The sequence below is a fragment of the Ostrinia nubilalis genome, chromosome 18 (assembly GCF_963855985.1).
Source record: "Ostrinia nubilalis chromosome 18, ilOstNubi1.1, whole genome shotgun sequence".
Classification (NCBI taxonomy): Eukaryota; Metazoa; Arthropoda; class Insecta; order Lepidoptera; family Crambidae; genus Ostrinia; species Ostrinia nubilalis.
This window is the reverse complement of record NC_087105.1, coordinates 12,074,623-12,102,423: the sequence shown is the minus strand read 5'-3', so window position 1 is coordinate 12,102,423 and position 27,801 is coordinate 12,074,623. Positions and strand designations below refer to the sequence as shown.

At 38.0% G+C, this 27,801-nt stretch overlaps 1 protein-coding gene and 1 long non-coding RNA gene across 2 annotated transcripts in view; one reads left to right on the top strand and one right to left on the bottom strand.

Annotated features, from left to right (window-relative positions):
- The window catches only part of LOC135080756 (steroid hormone receptor ERR1), a 31,653-nt gene extending 14,338 nt beyond the window's left edge, over positions 1-17,315 (bottom strand). The window contains exons 1-2 of the mRNA XM_063975478.1: positions 17,183-17,315; positions 6,834-6,980 (exon numbers count right to left, since the gene is read on the bottom strand). Coding sequence (XP_063831548.1) covers positions 6,834-6,980; positions 17,183-17,260 — 225 coding nt within the window. The 5' untranslated portion in view covers positions 17,261-17,315. The remainder of the gene's footprint in view (positions 1-6,833; positions 6,981-17,182) is intronic.
- Positions 106-4,306, top strand: LOC135080734 (uncharacterized). The gene is made up of 2 exons (XR_010259064.1): positions 106-1,197; positions 2,289-4,306. It is a non-coding gene; the product is annotated as an uncharacterized LOC135080734 (long non-coding RNA).
- Positions 17,316-27,801: the final 10,486 nt, after the last annotated feature.

The window sequence follows — 27,801 nt, the reverse complement described above, 5'->3', positions numbered from 1 at the left end:
CAATATTTCCGACAAATATGTATGTCCATTGTTCTTTCTACGTATTATTTGGTCCTTTTTCGCGAGAGAATGATTTACGCATCTTGCCAAGAGGAGAGACTGTTTTATTTATGGTTTCGGAACTGAATGTCAATGTCATCTGTCATTCATGTTTGATTTTTTTACAATAAAAATGTGTTGTTAATTTCTGAGAGTTTTCAATATTAAAACATGGCGCAGCCGTTGTGAAACGATCCTAAAGTGTGATTGGATGCGAAAATATTGTTTTCTACTGAAAGTGTCCTGTTAAATATCATGGAGTCGTCGTCGGCGTCAGTGACATTGCCTCCAAATTTCGACATTCGCTCTTCGCAATCAGCTAATGATTGGAACTATTGGAAATGTTTGTTCGAGGACTATCTGATAGCAACTAATCAAGATGGAGCTTCAGACAAAATTAAACTGTCATTGTTGCGAAACATGATGGGTCCGGAGTCTACCAAAGTCATCCTAACCTTTAAATTATCGGACGAGGAGAGACGAAGTTACGACAAAATTGTGTCTGAAATCGACAAATATGTGAATCCCAAAAGTAATCCGGTATTTGAGCGATTTAAATTCAATGAAAGAAAACAGGAAGTTGGAGAATCATTTGAATCATTTTATACTAGCCTGAGGGAATTAATAGGCAAGTGTGGATATAATGACAAATGTTTAGAATCTACAGAAGATCAATTATTGCGAGATAGGATTGTACAAGGGATCCAGGATCACAGCCTACAGGAAAGTATGTTAAGATGTGAGGACTTGACGTTGGATAAAGCTGCAAACATGTGCCGAACAAGTGAAATGAGCAAACTACAAGTAAAGGAAATGAACCCCACCTTACTAGTGGATACAATAAAATCCAGAAAAGTAAGGGACCAACAAGGTGTAAAATATAAGGAGTTTAGCTGCAGACGCTGCCAGACAAGACATGGACCACGTGCATGCCCTGCTTTTGGAAAAAAATGTAACAAATGTGGGCTGGAGAACCATTTTGCAGCCAGTTGCAGAGTTAAGAAAAAGGTACAGGAAGTCAAATGTGAGGAGTCTGATTCGGATGAAGGTGCGTATTGTAGAGCTGTTCAGTCAAAATGTGGTGAAAAGAAGGCCTGGTCTGAAAATATAGAAATTGAGGGACATAGTGTTCAATGTAAGCTGGACTCGGGAGCAGATGTGAGTGTCATGCCAATTAAAGTTTTTAATAGAATAAATACAAATTTAAATTTAAAGTTAAGGGAATGTAATTTGAAAATTGAATCTTTTGCTGGTGAAAAGGTAAAACCTAAAGGGATGATAAGTTTACGATGCAAATTTAAAAATTTTGAGTGTTATGAGAATTTTATAGTACTGGATTGTAGTAATGTGTTGTTGGGATTATCAGGATGCATAGCTTTAAATTTAATTAAGCGCATAAATAATGTGGAAATAAATAAAGATAAAGAGAAATTTATTAAGGAAAATATAGAAGTTTTTGAAGGGGTAGGTAGGTTGCCGGGAGTATTTGAGTTTCCTGTTAAAAATACAGATGATCAAATTTGTCACCCTTCGCCAAGGCTTCCAAATAGTATGCTTGCACCATTAAAAGCTGAATTGTTGAGATTGCAAGAAAGAAATGCTATTGTAAAGGTAGAGAATATGCAAAGTGATGCTTGTGTCAATAGGGTAGTCATTGTGGAAAAGCCAAATGGAAATGTAAGATTATGTCTTGATCCTTCAGATTTAAATAAGTTGATTGTAAAAAAGCCTAAAATGTTGCCCACTTTGGAAGATTTAGCATTCAAACTTAAAGGAAAGAAATTTTTTACTGTTCTTGATTTAAAGGAAGGGTTTCATCATCTGAAACTCACTGAAGCGTCTTCTTGGAAATGTTGCTTTGCTACTCCATTTGGGGTGTATAGATATTTAGTTTTACCATTTGGTTTGATGAATGCACCAGAAATGTTCCAAGATGTGCTCGAAAATCACTTCGGAGACCTGCCAAATGTAGTGGTTTGGGCCGATGATATTTTAGTGATGGGAAGTACTGCTTCAGAGCATGATACTGCACTTGCAAGTGTTATAAATAAAGCAAAAGATCTAAATATTGTGTTTAATAAAGATAAGTTACAATACAAGCAGTCGGAAGTCAAATATGTTGGACAAATTTTTAATAAACATGGTATGTCTATGGATAGGGATAGGGTAGAATCTCTAGTAAATTTAAAAGAACCCACTAATAAAGATGAGTTGCGGCAAATTTTAGGATCATTTAATTATGTTCGTAGATATGTTCCTGAGATGGCCAGTCTGATGTCACCTTTATGCAAATTATTGAAAAAGGATTGTGAATTCATATGGTTACCTAATCACAAGAAAGCTTTTGAAGAACTTAAGTTAAAAGTAAGTAGTGCCCCTGCTCTTTGTCCATTTGAACCTAATAAAAAAATAATTTTACAATGTGATGCTTCTAAAGATGGCCTCGGATGCTGCTTATTCCAAAGTGATAAAGATGTATTAAAACTAGTAGCATGTGCCTCAAGATCAATGAACCAATCAGAAGTTAACTATAGTCAAACGGAGAAAGAGCTATTAGCTATTACATTTGCTGTAAAAAAGTTTCATAGATACATATATGGCCTAAATGTAGATGTACAAACAGATCACAAACCAATTGTTTCAATTATGTCTAAATATATTTCCAAAATTGGATCCCCTAGATTAAAGAGGTTGCGATTAAAGTTGTTAAATTACAATTTAAATGTTTATTATGTTCCAGGTAAATTTATACATTTTGCAGATATGTTATCTAGAAATAATTTAAGTGTTACTGAACATGATAAAGAAATGTTGCAAATTGTGCACTCTGTGTCCATACACTTGCCCATGTCGCCTGAAAGAAAATTATTGTTTAGAAAAGAAACTAATAATGATGAAACACTTTCATTACTATGTAAATATTATCATGAGGGATGGCCAGAGGAAAACAAAGTTCCTGCTGATTGTCAACCATACTATAAATTGAGGAATAGCATATACTTTCAATCAGGGTTTGCGTTTCTTGAGGACAAAATCATTGTACCTAAAAATCTCAGATCTGATGTAGTAAAATTAATACATGAAGGCCATATTGGTATTGGAAAATGCTTGAACAGGAGTAGGAAACTGTTTTATTGGCCAAAAATGTCCCAAGAAATATATCAATATGTTATGCAATGTCACACATGTGAAAAGTTTAGATCTAGAAATTGTCATGAACCATTGTTACCACACAAAATACCTAAATTAAGATTTAGTAAAATAGGTGCTGATATATTGGAATTTGCTAAGAAACCTTATCTTGTTGTTGTCGACTATTTTTCACACTGGCTTGAACTTATTCCTTTGCCTGACAAGTCAGCAAAATCTGTAATATCAGGATTCATTGAAATTTTTTCTCGATTTGGTTTTCCTGTTGAAATTGTGTCTGACAATAATCCGTTTAACTCAAAAGAATGTTTAGATTATTTTAAAAGTAAGGACATATGTTTAACTACAAGTAGTCCTCATTATCCTAGAAGCAATGGTATGGCTGAAAAAGCAGTAGACAGTAGCAAGAATATCTTAAAGAAAGCTGCAGAGGATAGTGTGGACTATAGAGAATATGTAATGTCATATAACAATGCACCTTTGGCTGGAATGGTAGTATCTCCATCACAAATATTAAATAGTCGAACCATGAGAACACTTGTACCAATTACTGAAAAAGCATTGGAGCCTGTTGTTATTAAAAATATACACAAATTGTTAATCTTGAAGCAGTCTATAAATAAATCTAAATTTGATAGGTCAGTCAGAAAAAAAGAGGTTAAATTTAATATTGGTGATGAAGTGGTATATCGTACAGGAAAGGATGAATATTGGAAAAAGGGTAAAATTGTAAAGAAATGTAAAGAGCCTAGGTCATACTGGGTGGAAAGAGATGGGAGCTTTCCAATCCGTAGAACTACAAATCATTTAAAAAAATCTTTTTCAAACACTAAGCAATTTAAGACAAGTTATTATAATGATGATTCCAGGGCTACAGAAGACAATACTACACTGAATTCTGATCCAATGATTTCATCCCCTGCTCGGGTATCTCCACCAAGAGATGTTGTCTATGATAATAATTATTGTACTAGAAGTGGCAGGGTAGTAAAACCACCTAACCGATTAGATTTGTAATTTCGGGGGGAAGGTGTTTTATTTATGGTTTCGGAACTGAATGTCAATGTCATCTGTCATTCATGTTTGATTTTTTTACAATAAAAATGTGTTGTTAATTTCTGAGAGTTTTCAATATTAAAACAGAGACAATGGGCTATGTCAGAGCTATGTGGGGGCAAGTAACAGCGACGCAAATATTGTTGCTCCAATTGCTGCTGATATTACTAGCAGCACCACACGCAGCAATTTCCTCTTAACTTCAAGGCTGCATCACCTGAATCGGCAGCCACTGAAACGATTGTTGGACTAAGTCAGTCAACTTTCTGCTAACATATTAACTCCTCGCTTTAAACGTAGTTTGTGCTTGTGTTGATTCATCTCATCTTTGAGTACCTACTGCATTACTTGAGTCAGCTGTTGCGCGGCTGTAGGACTAAATCTGTTCCTTGCCTGTTCCTCCTATCCTATCTGCATATTAACTGATCTTTCTTTAAACGCAATTTGTGTTTCATATTTGTGATGCATCATCTAATTCAGCCGCCACTGAAGCTACTGTTGGAATGGCTCGACTCCCTGCTTGCATATTTAGCTTTATACATAGTATTTGCTTCTCCTGTATGCATATTAACCTCCTTGCTTTAAACGTAGTTTGTGCTTAACATGTTTTAACTCACTTCTGAGGGTTGCATCATCGGAATCGGCCGCTGATGCAGCGGCTGCGGCTCCGGCGACGAGTACTGTGGTGGCGGCTCCGCTTCTTGCTTCACTCGGCGCAGCATGGGATCATGAAACAACATGTTCCAACTCACCTCTGAGGGCTGCATCATCGGAATCGGCCGCTGATGCAGCGGCTGCGGCTCCGGCGACGAGTACTGTGGCGGCGGCTCCGCTTCTTGCTTCACTCGGTGCAGCATGGGATCATGAAGCAACATGTTCCAACTCACCTCTGATGGCTGCATCATCGGAATCGGCCGCTGATGCAGCGGCTGCGGCGGCTGCGGCTCCGGCGACGAGTACTGTGGCGGCGGCTCCGCTTCTTGCTTCACTCGGCGCAGCATGGGATCATGAAGCAACATGTTCCAACTCACCTCTGACGGCTGCATCATCGGTATCGGCCGCTGGTGCAGCGGCTGCGGCGGCTGCGGCTCCGGCGACGAGTACTGTGGTGGCGGCTCCGCTTCTTTCTTCACTCGGCGCAGCATGGGATCATGAAGCAACATGTTCCAACTCACCTCTGATGGCTGCATCATCGGAACCGGCCGCTGATGCAGCGGCTGCGGCTCCGGCGACGAGTACTGTGGTGGCGGCTCCGCTTCTTGCTTCACTCGGCGCAGCATGGGATCATGAAGCAACATGTTCCAACTCACCTCTGAGGGCTGCATCATCGGTATCGGCCGCTGGTGCAGCGGCTGCGGCGGCTGCGGCTCCGGCGACGAGTACTGTGGTGGCGGCTCCGCTTCTTGCTTCACTCGGCGCAGCATGGGATCATGAAGCAACATGTTCCAACTCACCTCTGAGGGCTGCATCATCGGTATCGGCCGCTGGTGCAGCGGCTGCGGCGGCTGCGGCTCCGGCGACGAGTACTGTGGTGGCGGCTCCGCTTCTTGCTTCACTCGGCGCAGCATGGGATCATGAAGCAACATGTTCCAACTCACCTCTGACGGCTGCATCATCGGTATCGGCCGCTGATGCAGCGGCTGCGGCGGTTGCGGCTCCGGCGACGAGTACTGTGGTGGCGGCTCCGCTTCTTGCTTCACTCGGCGCAGCATGGGATCATGAAACAACATGTTCCAACTCACCTCTGAGGGCTGCATCATCGGAATCGGCCGCTGATGCAGCGGCTGCGGCTCCGGCGACGAGTACTGTGGCGGCGGCTCCGCTTCTTGCTTCACTCGGTGCAGCATGGGATCATGAAGCAACATGTTCCAACTCACCTCTGATGGCTGCATCATCGGAATCGGCCGCTGATGCAGCGGCTGCGGCGGCTGCGGCTCCGGCGACGAGTACTGTGGCGGCGGCTCCGCTTCTTGCTTCACTCGGCGCAGCATGGGATCATGAAGCAACATGTTCCAACTCACCTCTGACGGCTGCATCATCGGTATCGGCCGCTGGTGCAGCGGCTGCGGCGGCTGCGGCTCCGGCGACGAGTACTGTGGTGGCGGCTCCGCTTCTTTCTTCACTCGGCGCAGCATGGGATCATGAAGCAACATGTTCCAACTCACCTCTGATGGCTGCATCATCGGAACCGGCCGCTGATGCAGCGGCTGCGGCTCCGGCGACGAGTACTGTGGTGGCGGCTCCGCTTCTTGCTTCACTCGGCGCAGCATGGGATCATGAAGCAACATGTTCCAACTCACCTCTGAGGGCTGCATCATCGGTATCGGCCGCTGGTGCAGCGGCTGCGGCGGCTGCGGCTCCGGCGACGAGTACTGTGGTGGCGGCTCCGCTTCTTGCTTCACTCGGCGCAGCATGGGATCATGAAGCAACATGTTCCAACTCACCTCTGACGGCTGCATCATCGGTATCGGCCGCTGATGCAGCGGCTGCGGCGGTTGCGGCTCCGGCGACGAGTACTGTGGTGGCGGCTCCGCTTCTTGCTTCACTCGGCGCAACATGGGATCATGAAGCAACATGTTCCAACTCACCTCTGACGGCTGCATCATCGGTATCGGCCGCTGGTGCAGCGGCTGCGGCGGCTGCGGCTCCGGCGACGAGTACTGTGGTGGCGGCTCCGCTTCTTGCTTCACTCGGCGCAGCATGGGCTCCCCGCTGACAGCGGACATCATCTGCACCTGAAACAAGGTAATATTCTTATAAGCAAAGAATGCGTGAGGTGTATTGATGAAGAAGGAAACATGGAAAATCTATTTACAACAACAAAGGTGAAAGATGTTGATTAGTCACTTTAACGTACTCCCAAGACGTAAATGCATTTAAAACTTTGTGACCTAATTAAATTAATTATTTTTTGTATCATCGTAACTACTCAACTGTGTTGCATAAAAATTAAAGGAGAGACTGAGAAAAAAGTATCTTCAATAAAGAAATTCCACTCAAGCTTCAATAACAAAAGAATCAAAACAAATCCTCCAACAGATTTCGCTAATTGCAGAGTTACATAAAACCGAACGCAAAATAATTGCTACGATTAAGTTACATAAACAGTAAATACACACTATAGTCTCAACAAACATTATTTAAAAGCTTTAATTCCAAATCAAATAGAAATCCGGCACAAAAATAAATAAAGGTCACTTGGTCATTAAATTCTCCACGACTAGTTCTGTATCGCGTCGAAACGAAAACAAGCGCTATCTAGATTATTTATTATTCGTTTGTTGGAAAAACAAAATGTGTCTATCTACGATATAGGTAAAAAAAGTTTCAAGGATGCAGCGCGCGAGTTCAACGCCCCCTTGACATTGCAGTGTTATGTATGATAAAGACAGGATGACGTAAGCGCGTCTTTAAGTGATATCTACACAATTTGCATCACTAATTGCGTTCTGTTTCATAATCTACGCTATCCGTGAATTATACTACTGAACTCGTTAGAACCATGACCTTTCGCACCGTCTTAGTGTTGTCTATGGTTTTCAGGGACACGACAATGACTTCATATCCGCTGCACTGGGAGAAAAACACGGGGGAACGAATCTAAAAACGTGACTATCAAATGATTAGGCAGTTGGCAAGACAAACTGCTCTTTTTATGTATTCTGCGATATAAAACTTTGCAGTAGAGATTAGAACTCAATAAAAAAGATGCTTTCAGATCTAGAACTTTAAATGAGAAATCTGAATCCTAATTCTACAGATTAAGTTGAAATGAATCCTGCGCGAAAGTTTCCCAACAAATTAATAAGCCAATCTCCAATACACGATATTGATGGGAAAATTTTATACCAAATTCAGGCCACGTAGAGTTAAGCGTGGAAAATGGGTCAAGTCACAAGGCCAGTAAGCGGTGACTGACAACGTATTTAATAATCAACTATTTTAGCATAATAACATACAAATTGGTACATCACTCAATGGTAAAAGCTGGCAACATGTATTTTGGTAGGATCCGGTTATCGAAAACATATTAAAAATAAACGTTCCCGGAATAGGTGCGCAAAAACTTAAAACGTTGTAAAAAGTAAACACTGGCGTCAAGAGAATTACCATTGCCGCGGTTAGCAAGCAAACATGAAGAAAGTGTGTACTAGAGCCTGATTCCTTACTGCGTTTCAACAGTGTGCTAGCATGAAAAATAGGTATTCATAATAATAAACGTCGCGGGTCGGCGACCGCGCGCCCGCGAGCTCACCTTCGTAGATAAACGTCAATTCGACTGCCGAGCCAAACAACGCACGTAACCGCGCCGGAGTTGGGGCAGGCTCTAGAACGTTGCTAGCCCATCCTAGAATTTGTTGTGCTGTTACGCACTTGCGCGACAACAGCGTGGCTAGTTCCACTAACGGGGTTCAATTCCAAGGCAATCTTAAATTTGGCATACATTTCAGAGTTGTTTTAGCACAAAATTAGGTGAGATATTTAGGTTTTGAACTAGAATCCCTTGAAACATATGAAAATGAACGTTTAATTAGTGAAGATACTAGTAATAAAGAGCAGAATATTGAAGATGATAATAAATTAATAGAATTTCCAATTTCTACATCAACAAGCTCTACCTATACTAATCAGATCAACGAAATTGAATCTCAGAGAATTAATTAATATTCTACTTCAGATAAGCGCTCTAGACATCAGACAGAAATTGCTGTTATTAATATTTTCCCAAATTCTTCAATTTCGGGGGCTTCTAGAAACTTCTATTATATTAATAAACGCAACGCAACTGTCAATATCAGAGCTAACAAATATAGGTCAACTGCTTAGCAGTCTAGACTTGTATGACGCATATTTCTAGACATTACTAATTCAGGTAATTCAAACGTGAAACCATCAGGCTTGTAATTACCACAGCGGTAAGTGCCTCCCAAAAGTGTTTAAGTTTTAAGCCTAGAATTATGCGTCGCAACTTTTTTGTACTCCAATATAGGTTAAAAGGCTCTGTATACGGTGATAATGCTTCATTAAAATACACAATTTTATCAACTTGAAACTCAATTTACTCGCGACCTTGGGTGATTGGACACGCTCGCGCGAAATTTATTTACAGATGCAATGTAAAGCAGTGAATGTCTAATGAGTATAATATAAATCTAAAATGTTAGCTGTTTTGTTATGAACATGCTCAATCTCTGCTCATAGAATCCTGCGCATTTCAAATACAGCTAGGAATATATTGCGTGGCAGTGAAGTGAAAAATATCCAGAGTCGGCTTGATAGATTGTACCTAGACCTACCTCAACGTTGAAATCTTTTTTGAGTGGAGTGTTTTTCCACGCGTTATCTTATTCTTATTTAGCGATAGCACGTTGTCGCACACCCAGTGGCTTTGCAGTAGGTACGTAAATGACAAAATCGTTCGGCACTGAATTGCTGTTTGCACAGTTGGATTTTGAATCATTAGTGCACAGTCACACTGCATGATCAGACAGACTTGTTTGTTTTATATGTCGCGCCTTTGTTAGGTAACATTAATTGCATTGTAAAAGATTTTGCGGTTTCTTGTGGATTTGAATTTCGTGGATTGATTACTGCTATATTTTTATTGTCTTGTCTCATTAACTTAAACAATGTTTAAAGAATAAATTCGATGAAGCCAAACTGATATTCAAGAGCCTCTAAATGCCTCCTAGGTGTATAAAGCTAAAAACCACCTACTTTAAAAGGCAAAGTAATTTAGGTTCGCAGACAGAAAATTCGGACAAAAACTCTGGTCTGGCGATTAGTGAACATATAATACTCTTTCGATGCATATTACACACACACATTATGCATCTAACATTTAGACTCAAGGCCAAGATACTTGCTGGCAGCCGATGACGTCACATCTCATTTTTAGCCAGGCAAATGTGTCGGAAAAGAATGTTTTTCGGAATAATATTTAACGCCTTGTTAATGTGATTTGTTTGCATTACCAAATGACGTCTGAAAGTGTGGTATAAGTAGGAAATAATGACGTATATTCTCGTAGGTCAGTGTTTGTATAATAGGAATTTTGCCTGGGCCAACTCGGGGTAGGCTGTGGATACGAAAATAGTCAGAGAGGTGGGGGTAAGGTAGGATAGGGCGGGGGTTTACGTGGGCGGGGTGCGCGGGCCGGGGTGCGTCTAGACGGCGGCCTTGACCGCCGCACGGTTTCCGCGCGACCGAGGTCGTGCCGCCCCGGGCCCCACAGACCGACTGCCGAGCTGAACGGTATACTTATACCAGACCAGCAGATGGCGAAACAACTGCTGGCCATACCGAATTTCGAAATTCAAATGACGCACCTGACGCTTCGAATGCAAATATTTGCGACAAAACCCTAACGGTTTTTAAGGACCTAATCAAATTACAAAAACATGTTAATATTTCAGCAATGGCCTTGTTTTTTGATGATGAATATTTTCGATCCTGCGCTATATTTGGAGAAACGTGTTTGTTGACAAACACGTTTAATTTTAGTGGACTTGTAGATAAATATGAGACAAGGATATAAACTACAGACAATAACACTATCAACGTAGATATGCGGCTTAAATTGAACGTTCTTTGTTCAAACATCGTGATGTCGTCAACACAAACCTACCGTAACGTCGGGCGCTGTGAGCGATGCGTCATCAAAACAAGCCATTATCTATCGCCGCTAGTTTGTTTTCGCTTTCGTTCCATGGCCTATTACCTGTTGGCGCTGAATAATAACATTATCAGATAAAAGACATTTCTGATAGAGAAGTCGATGAAGAGAATATAAATATTCGAGAACATTTTAGATGGGAAAAGTAAGAATGAATAAGAATAACATGCATGCCCAAAAACCCCAACATGTTTACATCGGAACATTAGTAAATGTGAAAAATGAAAATACTGCAGTGATTAAGTTTTCGATAAAGAATCTCATAAATTCTAAAGTTATTGTTAACTTCTATAATTAAGTATGTTTATAAGTACAAAGTACAATATTAAATGACTTACGATAACTTTTAAACATACTTTACAATGAATTTGCAATAAGTATTTTATGCTTTAACTTGATGTAAGTATAAAGCTAATGGAGATAAAATCTAAAATGATTAATGACTATAATTGGCGAGTGCATAAATCAATCAACATAATTTGCAATCATTCAATAAACAGACAGAAGCAAAACACTCCACTAACCAAATAGCATCCGCATTCGTGATAAATTGTGGTAGGTCTAGTCCAAAATACAGTTCCTGGTACCACCGTTGGTATTAAACGGTTTAAAACTAGCCCAGTTAATTAACATGCGATTAAATTACAGCCCACCAAATGTCAAATCATTGCTAATAAAACCGAGGTGGGTACAACACCCGCACACAAAAGCAGTATTGGTAGCGTCTACAAAAATTCGGTCGAACGAGGCGGCGAGAGGAGCGAGTCTCGGTCTGTGAACTCAGCCGGCGCGACATTGCGCCGACATTGGGCCGGCTAAATAACGTAGATAGCGCGGGTTCGACGACCGACAGCGCCCAATATCACGCGGACGATCGCAAATCCGCGGCACCTGCCATTGCGTAACCAACGCATGATCCGTCGACCTACCCCAATTGCACGGAACTTGAGTATTAGCATCGGAACGCGCGTGTGAATTTCCGGAAACGGCGCGAAATTCGCGGTCTTCTAACGATAGAAATCGCATTTTTTTCTATCTTTAAGAGACAATAACCTACCCCAATCGCACATAATTTGAGCACTTAAGTTGGAACGTGCGTAGGAATTCAAGAAATCCCAAACAAGCTCGTGACTGCAAAAAAATAGTAGAGTTCGAAATTCTCAAGAACCAAGTTACATCATGTCATGAGAGTTAAATAATATCTTTGCTTGACCTACTAACCTACTCAAATACAGTATTTGATAAGTTAAGAGCGGAGCAGTGATTTGAAATCCAAATATTTTTTCTAAAACTTCGCAATTACAGTATCAAATTCTGCAACTCTACAAGCAGAACTAGCTTTTTTTATGAGTTTTTTATGAGTTTTACGAACTTAAGAAGCAAGGATTAGATTTCAATTTCGAGTTAACAAATAATCAGAACCTTCGGCTCTGAGAGTAGACAGACCTATCACAACATTCACCCCAAATATTTGCTTTAGCACTGTAATTAGGATTTGGTAGCTACATCACGTCATGCAGCATACCTACATAACATCAGTTACGTGACAGATTGAGATCAGCTTGGGAATCTGGTATCGCGCAAACACCACTGACCTACCCAAATACCACGAAACGTATAATGAGCAGAATTTGAATACAGTTTTGGGAACACAAGCAACTTACGTCCCATTTGCTGTTACGTATATTTGAGCTTACACAATAGAAATTTTACCAGATAATTAGGATTTTCCGTCAGAGTAAAATTTACAGTGGCAATGATTAGAAAACGTTTCCTTTGTTAAAACATCAATCATTTTCCATTTGAAGTCACTAACGAAAGCAACTGCGTCAAAGACGATTAGGTATCTGCATACGCAACATAAATAAAAAATAATATCACATAACATTCAAACAAAGCGGATGAAGATGAAGAAACGATATCTGAAAATACAATCAAACAAGTAAGTAGTCAAGTATAAAAACAAGAACACTAAAATTGCGGTGATTAATTTCGAATAAGTAAAGCAATAAAATGTTTGTTTGTTATCAATTCTCCGGCCAATTTCATTGTCGTTTTACGAGTGCAGAATGTTTAGATGCGTAAATTGTGCCAAATCAAATTGTAGACTAGACGTGCGATAACAAATACGCGTAATATTTCTAAACACGAACTTTGCCGCATTAATTAGTGGTGAGCTGAAGTTCTCTGCCGAAATCCCATCTCAGACGTCTTTGGAAAATAGGTACAAGTAATCGGAGACAGGATTCTATTCGGAAATGTTGTGAGGCTGTTTCCAGACGCGGGGCGGGGGGTGGAGGAGGGGGGGCCGAATATCTTCGCGCGGGGTGACATTGCTCGGCCAACGACTCTTTGCCCGACCTACACACCACGGCAGCCGGGCGCACTCGGCTGCGCCGCGGAAAATAAATATCTCATCCGCAAGTCTATTGTCTACGCCTCCAGAATTCATTTACACTCATAACAATTCACACACCTATAAAACAGTGTATTTACTGACAGAAGTCCCGTGACACATGTCTCTAGGCTGTCTTGAATAGAGACTCAATCATTTTAATAGAAACAATACATTTTGTCGTTGGAAAACAAACTCGTTATGAAATCATTTAGCGAGGTCCGCTTTTGTTACGTGACATGACCTGACGCAATGCGTAAGATACAAACATAGTCCCAGTTGAGAGGGATCAACACATAAATAACAAATGACTCACACAAATTGCTGAATAAATAATTTTAACGACCTGATAACAAATTTTCTCTTACATAAAAATACTCTTCTCAGTAAAAAGGTTTCCGTTGTGTAACAAGAAAAGATAATCATGACGCAATGCGTAAGGACTAAGGACTCATTACGAACATAAAGGGACGAAAATAGGTTCGTGTTCAAACTAAAATATTTTGGTCCAAACTATAAAGAAAAGAAAACACCTCAAGCTACGCAAATAACACTGTCGAAACCTTCTCGAAGATTATGAAAATATGTAATGCGAAGATTCAATGTCGAATAAATAGTGACAACTGAAAATCATGTGCCCGTATAATGTACCCTGAAAGTTAAAAAAAGAAATCGAATAAAAACGTGTAAAACGAACAGTTATCTCTGCAACATTTATAAACAAGGTCCGTCGTTTTATATTCAAAGATTCGGAAAAAAGAACACATGTTTATGAATTTGATAATGTTGAAAAGCTCATCGCCCTGTTAAATAACATGACGCAAGATCCAAGTTACGAATGTCAACGTGAAAGAATGTGGCCTCGTGCATATTGTGAGCTAAATGGTTCTTTATTTCTGTATGGATATATGGATATTTTGCTTCGTGAAGGAGTACAGTCAAGAGCACATCAGAATTCAGACTTTACATTTTGGTTACAAAATATCACCTGTTACAACTACACAAGATGACTAAGATGCCTCAGTGTGTCGCTTTTTGTTTACAAGTTTTATTAATGGATGGGATCTAGCTCGCCAGAAGTCTTTGCATTAGTGCGTTGGCCTTTAGACTCCAAAGTCAAAGTATTCATTTGCACTAAGTACATAGATTTACAATTTAGGTCTAACATTATTAGATCAACATGCAAAATTTCCATTAAGAAACTAATTTGTATACACAGGCAAAGATTAAGAAAGAATTCTTGCAGATGCGACTTGTTTATGGAAACTTAGAAATTCGAGATTGCCAAGGTGAAGTCATTATCAGTTTTTAATTCTCTAGGGCCGACTCACATAAGTAGAGTTGAGAAAGAAGAAGAAAACTGGAGTTGAGAATACTTATGTCTTAATCTTAATAAGATATAAAATTGTAATTACCTTTATTCAAACAATGGAAAGGAAACGCACTTGGATTCACGCAAATCGCACACAAAATTCGTAAACAAAATAAAAGGCAATGTTTAAATGTGCTGTAAAAGTTGTTTACATTTTGCAACCTGTTTCCTTCACAAGGTACAATTTCTAAAAAAAAGAAAGCCATGATAAATGCTAGCCATTTTCCCCAAACAAAAAGCTTCTTATAACAAATGATGCAAATGATATCGCTACTGGTTAGTAATGATATTGAATAAATGACTGTTACACGAATTCAAAATTCTACGCCGCAAAATAACAGTAATTTTAATCGTCTTTCACTATGCTCTGGGGGCACATGTAGAGCTCTTATCAATCTTAATCAATGTGCCCAAATTCCAAATTTTCATTCTTTTTCAACATTGTATGAACCTTTGACTTCCTGTGGTCGAAATGATGATTATTATGAACTTTATATGGAAAGTCAGCTGGTGAATCACTAATTAAACGCAGATCTAAAGACCGGCTAGTTGAGAATTTTCCTAAGAGAACCAACAGGACACTATGCTGTATCATACTCGTACATAACTGGCCTGAAGCTCATCAACAGAGACAGTAGAGCACAATATGAAGAGAAATCAGAATCCATGCAACATCATTATAACGTGAATACAATGACGCCAATGACCAAGATAAGTATGAAACTTTTGGAAATGGAGTAAAACCCAATTATAATGCTGTGTTTGGTCCTGAAGAAGAGTTAGTAAGGTTAGAGAAACTACCACATCGCATATAACTTTACAATGTAGAGTGTAGAGATAGTGTTCATTATTGCTCTGGATGGGAATGATGTAAGTTATCTCCCGAAATGTATAGTTGGCAAGCAGATAACAATTATTAAAATTAGAATACACGACATTTGATAATTCACAATCATGCCATTATTTAGACTAACTCTACTATGCATAACTCGTGCGCACCCGTAAGTAACACGCGTGTATAATAAAGTAAAATTTTATTATTAAAGATGCGGAAAGGTCAGAATTTATCGTAGTGTTACGCGATAACCCATCTCTTTCATAATAACTGCGCAAATTTGTTTTTTATCACTAAATACTATGTATTTCTCCATTGCGTTATTTTGAGAATTCTCTCAATCTATTTATTGATTGATTGTCGAGAAATCTGTCTAGCACATTAATGATTAAGAATTATTTATGATTCGAAATAGAAAACAAATTACTTTTACGAAGCAACATAGGAATACAATTTCTGAATAATAATATGTCTTAGATAATAATAGAAGTTATAACATTTTCCGATGGTAATAAAATAATATATTATTTTCCACGCACCCATATCATAAAATAAATAGAAAAGAAGTAAATCCTGAGTAATGAATAAGCAATACAGACAAATCACCTAAAATAGATATTATTGAACATATTAAAGGCATACGATATAAAGGAAGGTCAACAACGAAAGAAACAGAACAGTTAGCAACGAGAGACCTTTTCTACGTTTATTTAAAGAAAAACCATGACAAATTAGTTGATGCGAATGTTTTAATAGAAAAAAATAAAAAATGGACAACTCCAGTTCAACGACTCGTACTGACATTGAAATGTTAGTTTCTCGGATTAATGTGTTTACATCGGCTACTTCGACCTTTTTGTGGTAACAAAACAATGGAGCTTACGTTATATAGAAAAGAAAAAAGGATCCACCAAAACTCTCTGGACAAATTGGCGATTGAATTGAATTTGATGAACCTGTATTTTTACTTGGGCCAGCAAAATGAGATCTATTACAAATATTACTATCGGTACTTGCTACTGGCCACTATTCTCAGTATTTATTACGTCAAACACATGAGTACGAGTTTTGTTTAATAGTTCAACTGCTTTTGAACATAATGGGCTGACGTCTTTACAATTCTTTTATTTGTTCCGTTATAAGAATTGTGCTTCTATTTTCCTAAATATGTAATACGTTTTGTTCTTTCATCGTCAGAATATTAAGAGACATTTCCATAAATGATTGATCTTTCGAAGATCTCGGTCACGCTGTTGTTGATATTAGTTGAGGCTATTGTTTTTCTTTACATGCAGTGCCAGTTATTAATGAAAATATTCATATTTTGGCTTTACAGACATCAGAGTGAAGCTGTTTTCTCGCTGTAAGCTTAAGGTTGTCTTGATGTCAATTTCATAATGAGCATCAAAACAAACGAAATTCCTCGAAATTTGAAAGACGTGCTAAGTCCACAATTATAATGAAAATAAGTTTGTTTGAAATGTCGAGAGCACTGCTCATTTTCAGAGCTTCTCCATATTTACACCGCGCCGACGCCGCTTTGATTTATGAGTTAAATAAACGCGAGTACGAGTTAACGACCCCAGTTTGGTCGGTGCGTTTAGGATTGATGTTCGTATACATACGTGCATGCATTATGATCGAATCTGGGGGACTCACGGTGTGGGTTTCGACAGTTTCGATCATGTCCAAGGAGGTGGCGAGGGTTGAGAATAGCCAAGTGTCACTTTCGCACATGGTTACGTCACTACCGAGTGCGCCCTGCGTTAAAGGTACAGGCGGGCAGAGCGTCGTGCACGCACTGTCAGTGCCGGCACGCAATACGCATTGCGTACGCGCCGGCCACGCCTCGCCGCCCCACCAGCCGCACGCAGCACTCACGCGCCGCCCCGTGCCTTGCCACGTGCTCGAGTACTTTCAGATTGGTCCCTTCGAGCGTTACACCGACGAATTAAGGCAAAACCTCGATTTTCCTGAACCACTGCCAAGCATCGCGGCCTGTAATTGGTCGACTCGCGCGCCGGACGATTTTGATTCGTCCATTCGCATTCCGACTTTTGGAGGCGCATTTTATAACAAGTCAAATATTATTAATGCCGCTAAAGAAACCAAGTGATTTTATCTTTGTACATAATACATTTGTAGAGATAAAATATGAATAATCTTTTCAATGACTAAAACCAGTAAAATTTCTTTGGAAATACTCTAGTAACTCTACATTACTTAATCGGATATCTGCAGATAAGTACGCTAAAATCTTGAACACGATTCAGAAAAAGATCTTCTCTGTTTCATCTTATTTCAATTTCCAATACGATATGAAGTTATTATTTCTGTACCCCCAGTGAAAAGGGATCTAACTCGACTTAGATCAAAATTGACTTTATAACATAGTGTGAATCTCTGAAAAATTAGCTATTTTTGTATCTAATCGGTATGTTTCTACGACGTATAGAAAAGAAAATAATTTTGTGCCAAATGATACAAGTAAGGCTTTGTGAACCAATTTTGAGTTTTCTTTCGTGTATATTGATACATGTCTACTTTTAACAAAGTGTACCGGAGGCTTCTTTCAATTTTTTATTGTTTCAAGAGGTACGACTCGTGTTACTACTTTTTACACGATTGAAGTTGTTCAGATTGAATTTGTGATTAACAATATAAGATGACTCATATTAATATACACAAAAAAAACTATGTATTGTTGGTTGGTGAAAAAGAATGTAACTTAATTTATATCACAAAAAGTAAAAGACAAATGATTATTTATTTTGTGTATAATGATTCAATTAGACTAATACCATTAACCACAAAAGTTTCGTACATGTGTAAAATGTTATCAGTTACTTAGATCAAAAACATTTGAAAATCGCAACTAATGATTTGGTTAATTATTTGGTGTAAAATGATATAACTTAGCCCAATTGTCAGATTAAAGGAAAACATAATGCGTAGTTTATAAATCAAAGAACTTTAGTTAATAGTTTTAATAAATAATGGTTAACATCTACTAGTAAAACATATAGTTGAATTCATAGTGCCTAACGTTGTCAATAAAAGTACTTAATAAGTGCATTATAGAATTAACAAGAGCTCCAACTACCAGAACTCTTTATAAACAAAACTCATCACCTTAGACAATAAATTGAACTGGGCGAGTCATGTCGAGAACAAAATAAAAATGGCCTGTTTAGCATTCCATCAGTGCAAGAGACTCATTGGTAGTAGATGAGGTCTCAACCCAAAGATAACACTGGCTCTACACGTCGGTTATATGGCCCTCTTACACAAAATATTATAGATCACTTGTGTGGTGGCACAGAACGCAACTATCAACAGCAAGATCAAAACTCCAAAGCCTGCAACGCCTAGTAAGCATAGCGGCCACTAGTTGTATGAGAACCACTCCATCGACATCACTTGAGTACCTTCTGAATCTCAGATCTTTAGACCTCATCATTCAGGAGGAAGCGCAAGCAGCCGCTCTAAGACTTAAAGGTAAGAACGGCATATAGAAGCAAAACAAGGAGACAGGACATTCCACGATCCTGCACAAAACCCTAATAAAAGAAATACCTCTCACCGAGGCACCTATCGGCAGAATTCCCTGTGTTCACTCTTCGACTGAAGATATAATATCCAGCTTACAGCGGAAACGCAAGATTGCTCTGGAATCAATGAAGTTAGGATATTACACTGACGGCTCCAAAACCCAAAAAGGTACGGGAGCTGGTGTCTTCTCGAATTACCTAAATATACTAAGAATATCAACAACACTTGATAAACACAATACAATTTTCCAAGCAGATTGCAATCAGAGCAGCACAGGCGGTTGCAACCATAGACATCCGAGGTCTGAATATAAAAATAATCTCAGATAGTGCAAGCAATACAAAGCAACTTAATATACTACATTATAATACTTATATTGGAATGCCATGACGCGCTCCTAAGTCATTGCAGATGCAAATGGCGTTACCCTGCACTCCTGAAGTGGATCAAAGGACACAGTAACTCCTTGGGCAACGACGCAGCAGATGAACTGGCCAGAAGGGGATCGTACACGACGGTATTTGGTCCGGAACAATTATAATGCCGATACCATAAGCACAGATCAAGACCTGGCTGCGCTCCAAAATAGAAAAATAACACCACACAGAATGGAAAGATTGTGAAAGATGTAGGCAAACAAAAGATGCAGTTGTGGATATTATATCGAAAAAGTTAAAGACTCATAAGACTTAACAGGGACAACATCCGCAAGGTCCTAAGTGTAATAACAGGTATGTTAAACAAACACCTACACAGTATAGCTGTACAGACAGCCTGATGTGCAGAAGATGCATGGAGGCAGAAGAAAAACCACAGCACGTGCACAAGGAGTGCAGAAGCGTAGCAGATCAACAGGCTCAAATTCTCCAATCACCAGGGTCGCTGCAGAAGGCCTGTAGAGACCTAGATAGGCTGCTGCTACCTGGGGGGATCTGGAGCGGTTGGAATAGGAAGATCAAATAGCGCACAATGGTCTAATCAAAAGGTTAAGTGCAATATTCGATTGCCCTGCAAAACTAACTACGTAAGTCCTTATGAATGGATACTATGTATAAAGTAAATAATTATGTAAATGGCATGTGTTGCTGGACTTTATCTGCTTAGCTCGCAAGTATAACATGTCTTGTTAATCATGTCTCTATTGATTTAAGAAGATTCCCGTCTTAGGCAGTTCGATTTTTTCAAGTTATTTATGATTTAAGAAGAGGCTGACAAGGGTGGCTAAATATCTTGCGCTGCTTCTTCTCGGCACTGACCTATTTATGTCCCAAAATAAAAGTAGGGTTCAAGTGATACTAGGACGTGTTATAGGGCTTTTTAAAAGCCTCTTTGTTGAAAACAAATGCATTTTATGACTTTACTTTTATATTATCCTTCTGTAGCCAAAAAGCAATCAATATAGCTTGACATCATCATCTCTGGTCCAGAGTTTGATTCCCAATAAGGTAATTGTAGAAAACAAACTTTTCTCTGTCTCCTGTCTAATTAGTTGATGTGAAACCATTGTTGTTTCTGGTCTTTATTACCCAATTGCTTCAACTAATACTTACTTTAAAATAGGAGATAATGTATGTGATTTAGGCCGATATCATTCATGGTAATGGTGTAATAATTAATAAAATAGTAGTTTCAGATCAAAATAAACATTTAAGGAGTAAATAATTAGAATCCACTCTAAAATTCTAGCCTTATTCCTTTACAATCGCCACTTATATCACTTTACACATAATTATTAGGATACTTAGATCGCTATTATGTTAGTTAGATCAGTTTACACATTTTTTTTCTCATCACAAAATTGGTGTATATTGATATAAGTAGAAATTTTTGGACGATTTACCCTAAATAACCTGAAATAATGATTCCTCATAGTGTAATTACTAATGTTTGTTTTACAACTTTTTCTAAAATTAAAGAAACAAAAAAATATCAACAGAAATGGCGTAAAATGTATCACTTTACACTTGTTAGCGGGTGGTCAATTCAGTGTGGTGTAAAATGATTTATGTCCCATTACATCACTTTACACGAATGTAAAGTTGCCGTGCATGGCGATATAACTGGGTTTTTATTTAATTACGAAAAAACTACATGCTATATTTCCCAAACTGGCACACTGCCTAATTATATCTAACATTACCTTTCACCTAAAAAATATTTCACCAAGTTATCTCTAATAGCGACGAAGCAGGATTTTTTTTAACTTCAAATGCGATTTCCCAAAAATCACCATTTTCGACTTAACTCCGTTTTCACTGGGGGTACAGATTTTACAGGAAAGAGAATCACTGAAAACTTTGATTAAAAATGTAGAGCCGAATCCGTTTGTAACAATGGAGGTAGAGCTTATATGATTGAAAACGGTGTCATTGTCAATGTCTATGACACCGTTTTCCTGTAAAATAATAACTTCATATCGTATTGGAAATTGAAAAAAAAAAGAAAATAAACTGGCATGAGTAGTTAGAGAACTTTTTGATGTAATTTCGAAAATCAAGCATAAATTGTAACCAATAATTAATTACATACTTGAATAATGTAACATGATTTCAAACATTCGCGTTCCATTTCAACTAAAATAGAAAAACACGGGTCTTAACGCGACATTTGTGAATGAGTTACATTATGTACTCACGGCTTGACGTTTCGGCTGCTATGCTGCAGCCGTGGTCACAAGCAGACTAAGACGTTAAGACCCGTCTTTCTATTTTAGTTGTAATGTAACATGTTTGGCGAAAAAGTGCTAAACACGCTGCGAGCACGAACCGAACGCCTGTGTCTAAGCACACTGCACGTGCACGCATACAAAACCGCCATTTTACGCGCCATGTAGCTGATGTAGCGTATAGACAGAGGCATATATCCAACCAGAACACTGGCGTCTTAAGTAGTTTTAATAGGGAATATTTTGCAATCAAAAGTATAGTCTGAGGGCTTAGTGTCAGTTTACATCAAACTTCGTCACTAGTGAGCGCGTAAAAAAATGACATTAAATGTATGACGGATTGTACAGCGCCCCTAGCGGAAACTTTCAAGAACTAAAATTTTTATTTAAGTATTTTTTTAGGATTTTTGATGTAAACTCACACTAAGCCCTCTGATCGCATCATCATCGACTGTACATGATAGTCGAATAACATAAACAAATTAGTCATCACTCATGTGAAGGAATGTAGAGAAACCACAACAATAATGACAAAAAGAGAAAAAGTCTAAAAAAAATTCACGTCATTTGGAATTATTTTTATGTTACATTAATCAATATGATCAGAAAAACCTTCACCCAGATATAAAATATGAATAAAAATCAATGCAATATTAATTTTTGGACGATAAAAGATGACCTAAATTATAACAGATTATTTCTATCAATATACGATATATATCATATATAATGATACTTAATCATTCAGCGCCGAATTTAAAATGAAAAGCAGGTGCAGAGATAAAGAGAAAATTAAAATATTCGGAAGCGATGCGGGGGAAATACCGGCCAATAAAAAGAAAGCCTATCAGAAAGAAAATAAGCCTAGGTTACTCAAAGATAACAAAATAATGGAAAAAAATAAACACTTTAATTAAAATATTTTATGTAGAGCTTATTTCTGTATCTTTCCAAATATGCATTGAGTGTTTCCATAGCACCATAATATCGTCTATTGTATTTTTGGTATTGTAGATGCAGCACGTGTAAGTTTTTGTCTGTCTACCTTTGTAATTATGACATCATCGAGGTCTAGGATAACCGATTCTTTGTTAAAGTGTTTAGTCAACAATAGCAATTGAAGCTTCATGCCACAGCCAGCTTAAAAGTTTTGGGCTAAAAATATGAGGTTGTTCCTTCAGGTCAAGACATTTCATATTTCAGAGAAGAGATAGCTGATTTCAAATGAAACATTGTTTACTAGGAAAAATCCATGCCGTAAAAATATGAATCAAAACACCACACGCCAAATCATACACAAAAGCGAGGTTGTCTGTACCTAGTCTGAAGTATCACGAACAGTAAAGATGTTAAAAGGCCTTGAAGACAACATAGTTATCATACAAGAATCTATCTATCATCTATTAATCATATTAGAATTAAAATAGCCACATAAAATCATTATCGGACAGTGGAAAAAGGACGCGGTAAACGTACTGCGCAGCAAACGAATCGTACGCCTCATTACATGGGCACACTGAACGGAATATTTGGGTGTTCAAAACCGTACAATGCATGTTCGGTTAAAAAAGCGTCCTTGAGTATAAAAGAACTCGTTTTATAATGGTTGATATGAGAAAACAAACATGAAGCAAGTCGGGAGTCGTTACGGCCGAATCCGGGGCATTATCGACGAGTCCCGGCGAGCCCTAGGCAGCCTATGTATAGGTTGTCTTAGGGCAGGCACGCAGCGGCGGCGCGCCGCGCCAGCCAGCCATTTGTTAGCTTTTTTGGCTGTAGGGCTGCTACAGACCCCGGTACAAAAGCACTTTGAATATGAGACCAAACAATGGACCTTGAGCTACACCTTGACTTAACTTCAGAGTGGCTGCATAAACGAAGTGTTTCCAGAAACGAAAAACTGGATTTATTAAATGCAAATTCTAACCCCTTCAAAGTTATAGTAGAAGTAACAAATGAAACAAGAGTTAGAGACGGAAATACAAAATAAGGAAAACAAAATGTTTTGACGCAGTGCCCAATGGATGGAACAGTCTAAATTTAATTTCAGCCACACATAACAAATGGCATAGCCATCTATTGAAGCCAATAAAACATGTATTTCAACATACATCTGTAAAAGCAATAATATTTATTTACCCGTAATTCACCTGTGCACTGTTTCATGAACCGATCAAGACTAGATAAAACTGGACAAAAATTTCTGTTTTCTATTATACATCATATAGCAATGCTGATGTACTATCATCATTTCTACCCCATATTATGATTAAGGACAACCCTAACGCCTAATTGTGTGGGAGGAGGCAATTCGTGGAATAACTCCTAATGGCGCGTGTGTGCGTGCGATTCTAATACGAATAAAGTCTCTTCAGTGTGCGTGCCGCCGGTTCATTGTCAAGGCCAACTGCCAAATCTCCCGCTCGAGCCCCCTCACTCCCACCTCAGTCCACTCATAGTCAATTATACGAATGTGCGAGACATCGACTCGCTGCGAATATATCGCTGGGAATCCGAAGCCTTCCTCGCACCGGATCTAAGCTGTGCAATATAAAGCACTCAATGTAACATAAACTACGAATGTTTTGGACACAGATCGTTTATGAGTGATCTTGGTACCGGTGTGGTTGCCGCCGACGCGATAATCGAGTATTTTTAACGTTGCATATCGCATTCCGCCTGCTTTTTATCTACGGTGCGCCTGCGTTTGTGTGAAATCTGATAGAACACAACAACACAGACAGTTAGTTGCCTTGTTGTTTTTATACTCCACCAGATTTAGACGATAGAGCTTTGATAGACACCGTAAACGCTGGACAAGGACTGCAATCGCTATTCGATGACTCAGGTCGCAACTCCATGCAAATTGAATAACAAAGAGCGCTATTGTCGAATTTAGACATTCAAAAATTTTAATCACGAATTCTCGTCCAGCAACTGAATTCTAGGAATCAACCGAGAGAGTATTCTTATTGCATTTGAATAGTATCATTCTAGTTCCAAAATTAAACTTTTTTTAAATTACCATTATGTAAATATCGCTTGGCCGACGTCACATTATCCTTAGATATTATAAGTTTAATCCAAAACATACAAATATTAACCTAAAAGACCATAATTAATTTAAGTTTGCTGCTGCTGTCAAGTGAATTATTATAGCTCATTATTTAATTATTAAATTCGAGGATTTTATGCAAATAACCTTGTTCCAAAATACACAGAATTTTAAATTAAAGAACTTATGGATTCTAAAGAATATTTTAAACGTTTTATTGTTAATTACGAATGAAAATCTTTAATATAGATCTATCTTATAAAAGTCAGTCTTTGACAACAACATTAATCTAAATAAAATGTAGAGCTAGAAACTCAGTCAAAAAATATGTAGGTAGGTATCGATAAATCTCATTTCGAACCTCTCAAAAGAACATCCGATCAAGTCTAGACTAGACGCAAAAACATCTATAATTTGAAAAGTCAGATGAAAATTGATCTTATTAGTTTAAAAGCAAAATGTGATAACCTCAATAACAATAAATTGTTACCAATACAAACAATAGATACAACTTACATTGTAAAGTTTAATGTAATTTTCATTTAGAATAATACTATTGCGGAAGTCTAAGTACAAAATAATTAATGTGTTATCAAACAGCGCAGTGCCCATGACCATACGGTCTGCTAACCTAAGGTCGATGTCGATAACGATAAAGCAGTAGCCTAAGATATGAGCAGAAGCCACGAGTACGGCAATAATAAAATCGTCTACAAACGTATCTGAATTTATAACACACGCCAAAGCTGTTACATTTTATGCATTTTCAAAGGATATAACATTTAGTTCATTACTAACTACGACAGTTTTAGTAACCCATTACATTTTTATTGCTAACGTAATAAGTGATAAACGCCTTGAGTCCTTGCACAACAGATTATTGGATACCGAGGTATCCGTGACTACACAATATTAATTTATTACTTAAGAACCATTATAATAATTATGTCAAGTCTATGAATGTAGGCATTATCGAGTTATTTTAAATAATGCAAGCAAATAATTTCACTCAAATAAACTAGACATGCTAATTCAACACAATGCCATCTGATGAAGTTAGGATGATGCTACGAATTTACAGCAAATAAGGAAATATTTTTAATATGTCAATAAACTGAACAATTTGGAAATTATTTCCAAAACAAAATGAAAATGAACAACTGTGAATTTCGCACAACTTACGAGAGAACAAGGCAAATTAAAATGTGGGTTAAAAGAAAAAAGTTGATTTGATTAAACATGTAAAATCTTCTACACTTCGACGAACGGCATTACTTGTTAGTACATTGAGCGAGTTAAATAGTTTTCTTTAAGCAAATTAAGTGAATTTTAAAAAACAACTTGTTGATAAATACAGCAGCCTACACAACTTTTAGTTTGTTTTTTCATTTTAGAACTTATTCTTTGTTATTCACTATCTAATTACAGAAAACATGGAGGCTTCAAAGTTTTTAAAACTGCATCAAAATTATGTCAGTGGGTACTGGAAAGATTTGGAGTTTACAGATAAGTGGCAGTCAAGGTCGCTCGGTATCATAATCATATGCATCGCGCTCCGACGCTCATGGCGATTAGATACAACGTAAACTTGCCAAAACTGATGCGATATGATGTATTAATAATGCACATAGCAATAATGATATGGCAGTGGCTGTCGACAGTCGAAAAGATGTAGAGTCATAAAATAGTCTAAGGATTTCAATCATGGAAGAAAAGAGTAAATAACTGATTACAACAGTTCAGCACAAACTTAAAATCATACAATTGAAATTCATTAATGTTTTGTTGAAAGATTTTTTACAATATTCAATAAACACCAAAATAATAGAAACTAAACTTACAAAGAGTTAATAGCGATAAAAAATTCTACAAGGAACAGATTTAGGTCAAATTATTTTGAAGACTTCATTTCAGTATTAAATGTTGCCATTTAAATGCCTAATGTAAATGGAAAAATTATTGCACAAGCATCAAGGTCCTAAACGCAGACTATTGAATCAATATTATATTTTTATGAGGGTCCTCAGGATAATAAAATAATCTTGATCCACGTGCAAATAAGAAATAAGGATTTATTTATACACCCAAATATAATATCCTCTGTATCAAAGAGCTTACTGTCCAAAGATAAAAATATGGTTGCGCTATCAACCTAACTGCATTGAGTAAATATGACGATGAGAGGAAAAAAAAAACAATTTTAGTATAAAAAGTTTCCCCCAATAAAGAAAGCAAATCGCGAAATATTTCTGAGAACTGTTCGATTTGGGTATATTAAATCTTTATTTCAAAATTATATGGGATGAGTAATGGATAACCATTAGGTTCACAAAGAAGCAAACCGAAACCACTCTAAACCCACTCTGAAGGCAAAGCAATGTTGGCATAAAAATTGCACCATCTTAATCTATTACCGGAACGGTACAAAAAGATAAAATTTTCCATTAATCACGAATTTAGCGACTTATGAAAAATAAATAAATTTTTATTTGGTACCGCGATGACATTTTTAATGGCCAAGTTTAGCGTCTAGAAATTTGTCATTAGAATTTAGTCTAAATTCTGTACTGCTGGAGTTGAGGGTAATTACTGTGACGTAATGATAACACTTGAGATATTTTTTCAATCACGTTTCCATCACAAACGTCCGTTTTCAGATTATTTTTTATTGATCGTGAGGTCATCACCAGAGAAAGGGGCAACAAAACATAATGATGAAACATGCAAATTATTTTTAGTACACTGAAAAAACGCGGCCTTGCCAACTAGTGGGCACGTCCGTCATGAGAGTGAAATCAGAAGTGTTCAAATAATGAATCTAGAAGCCTAGTCAGAACTAGCATTCCTATAAAATAAACTACGTATCTAATCGGCAACGAAATTGAGAAACTCTAAATAGAAAATTAACTTGAAAGCAATAAATAAATGAATGACGATGTTGATGAAGTCAAAAACGAAGCTGATAATTAGCAAACCTGAGATTTACGAGATGATGGAAGCGATATT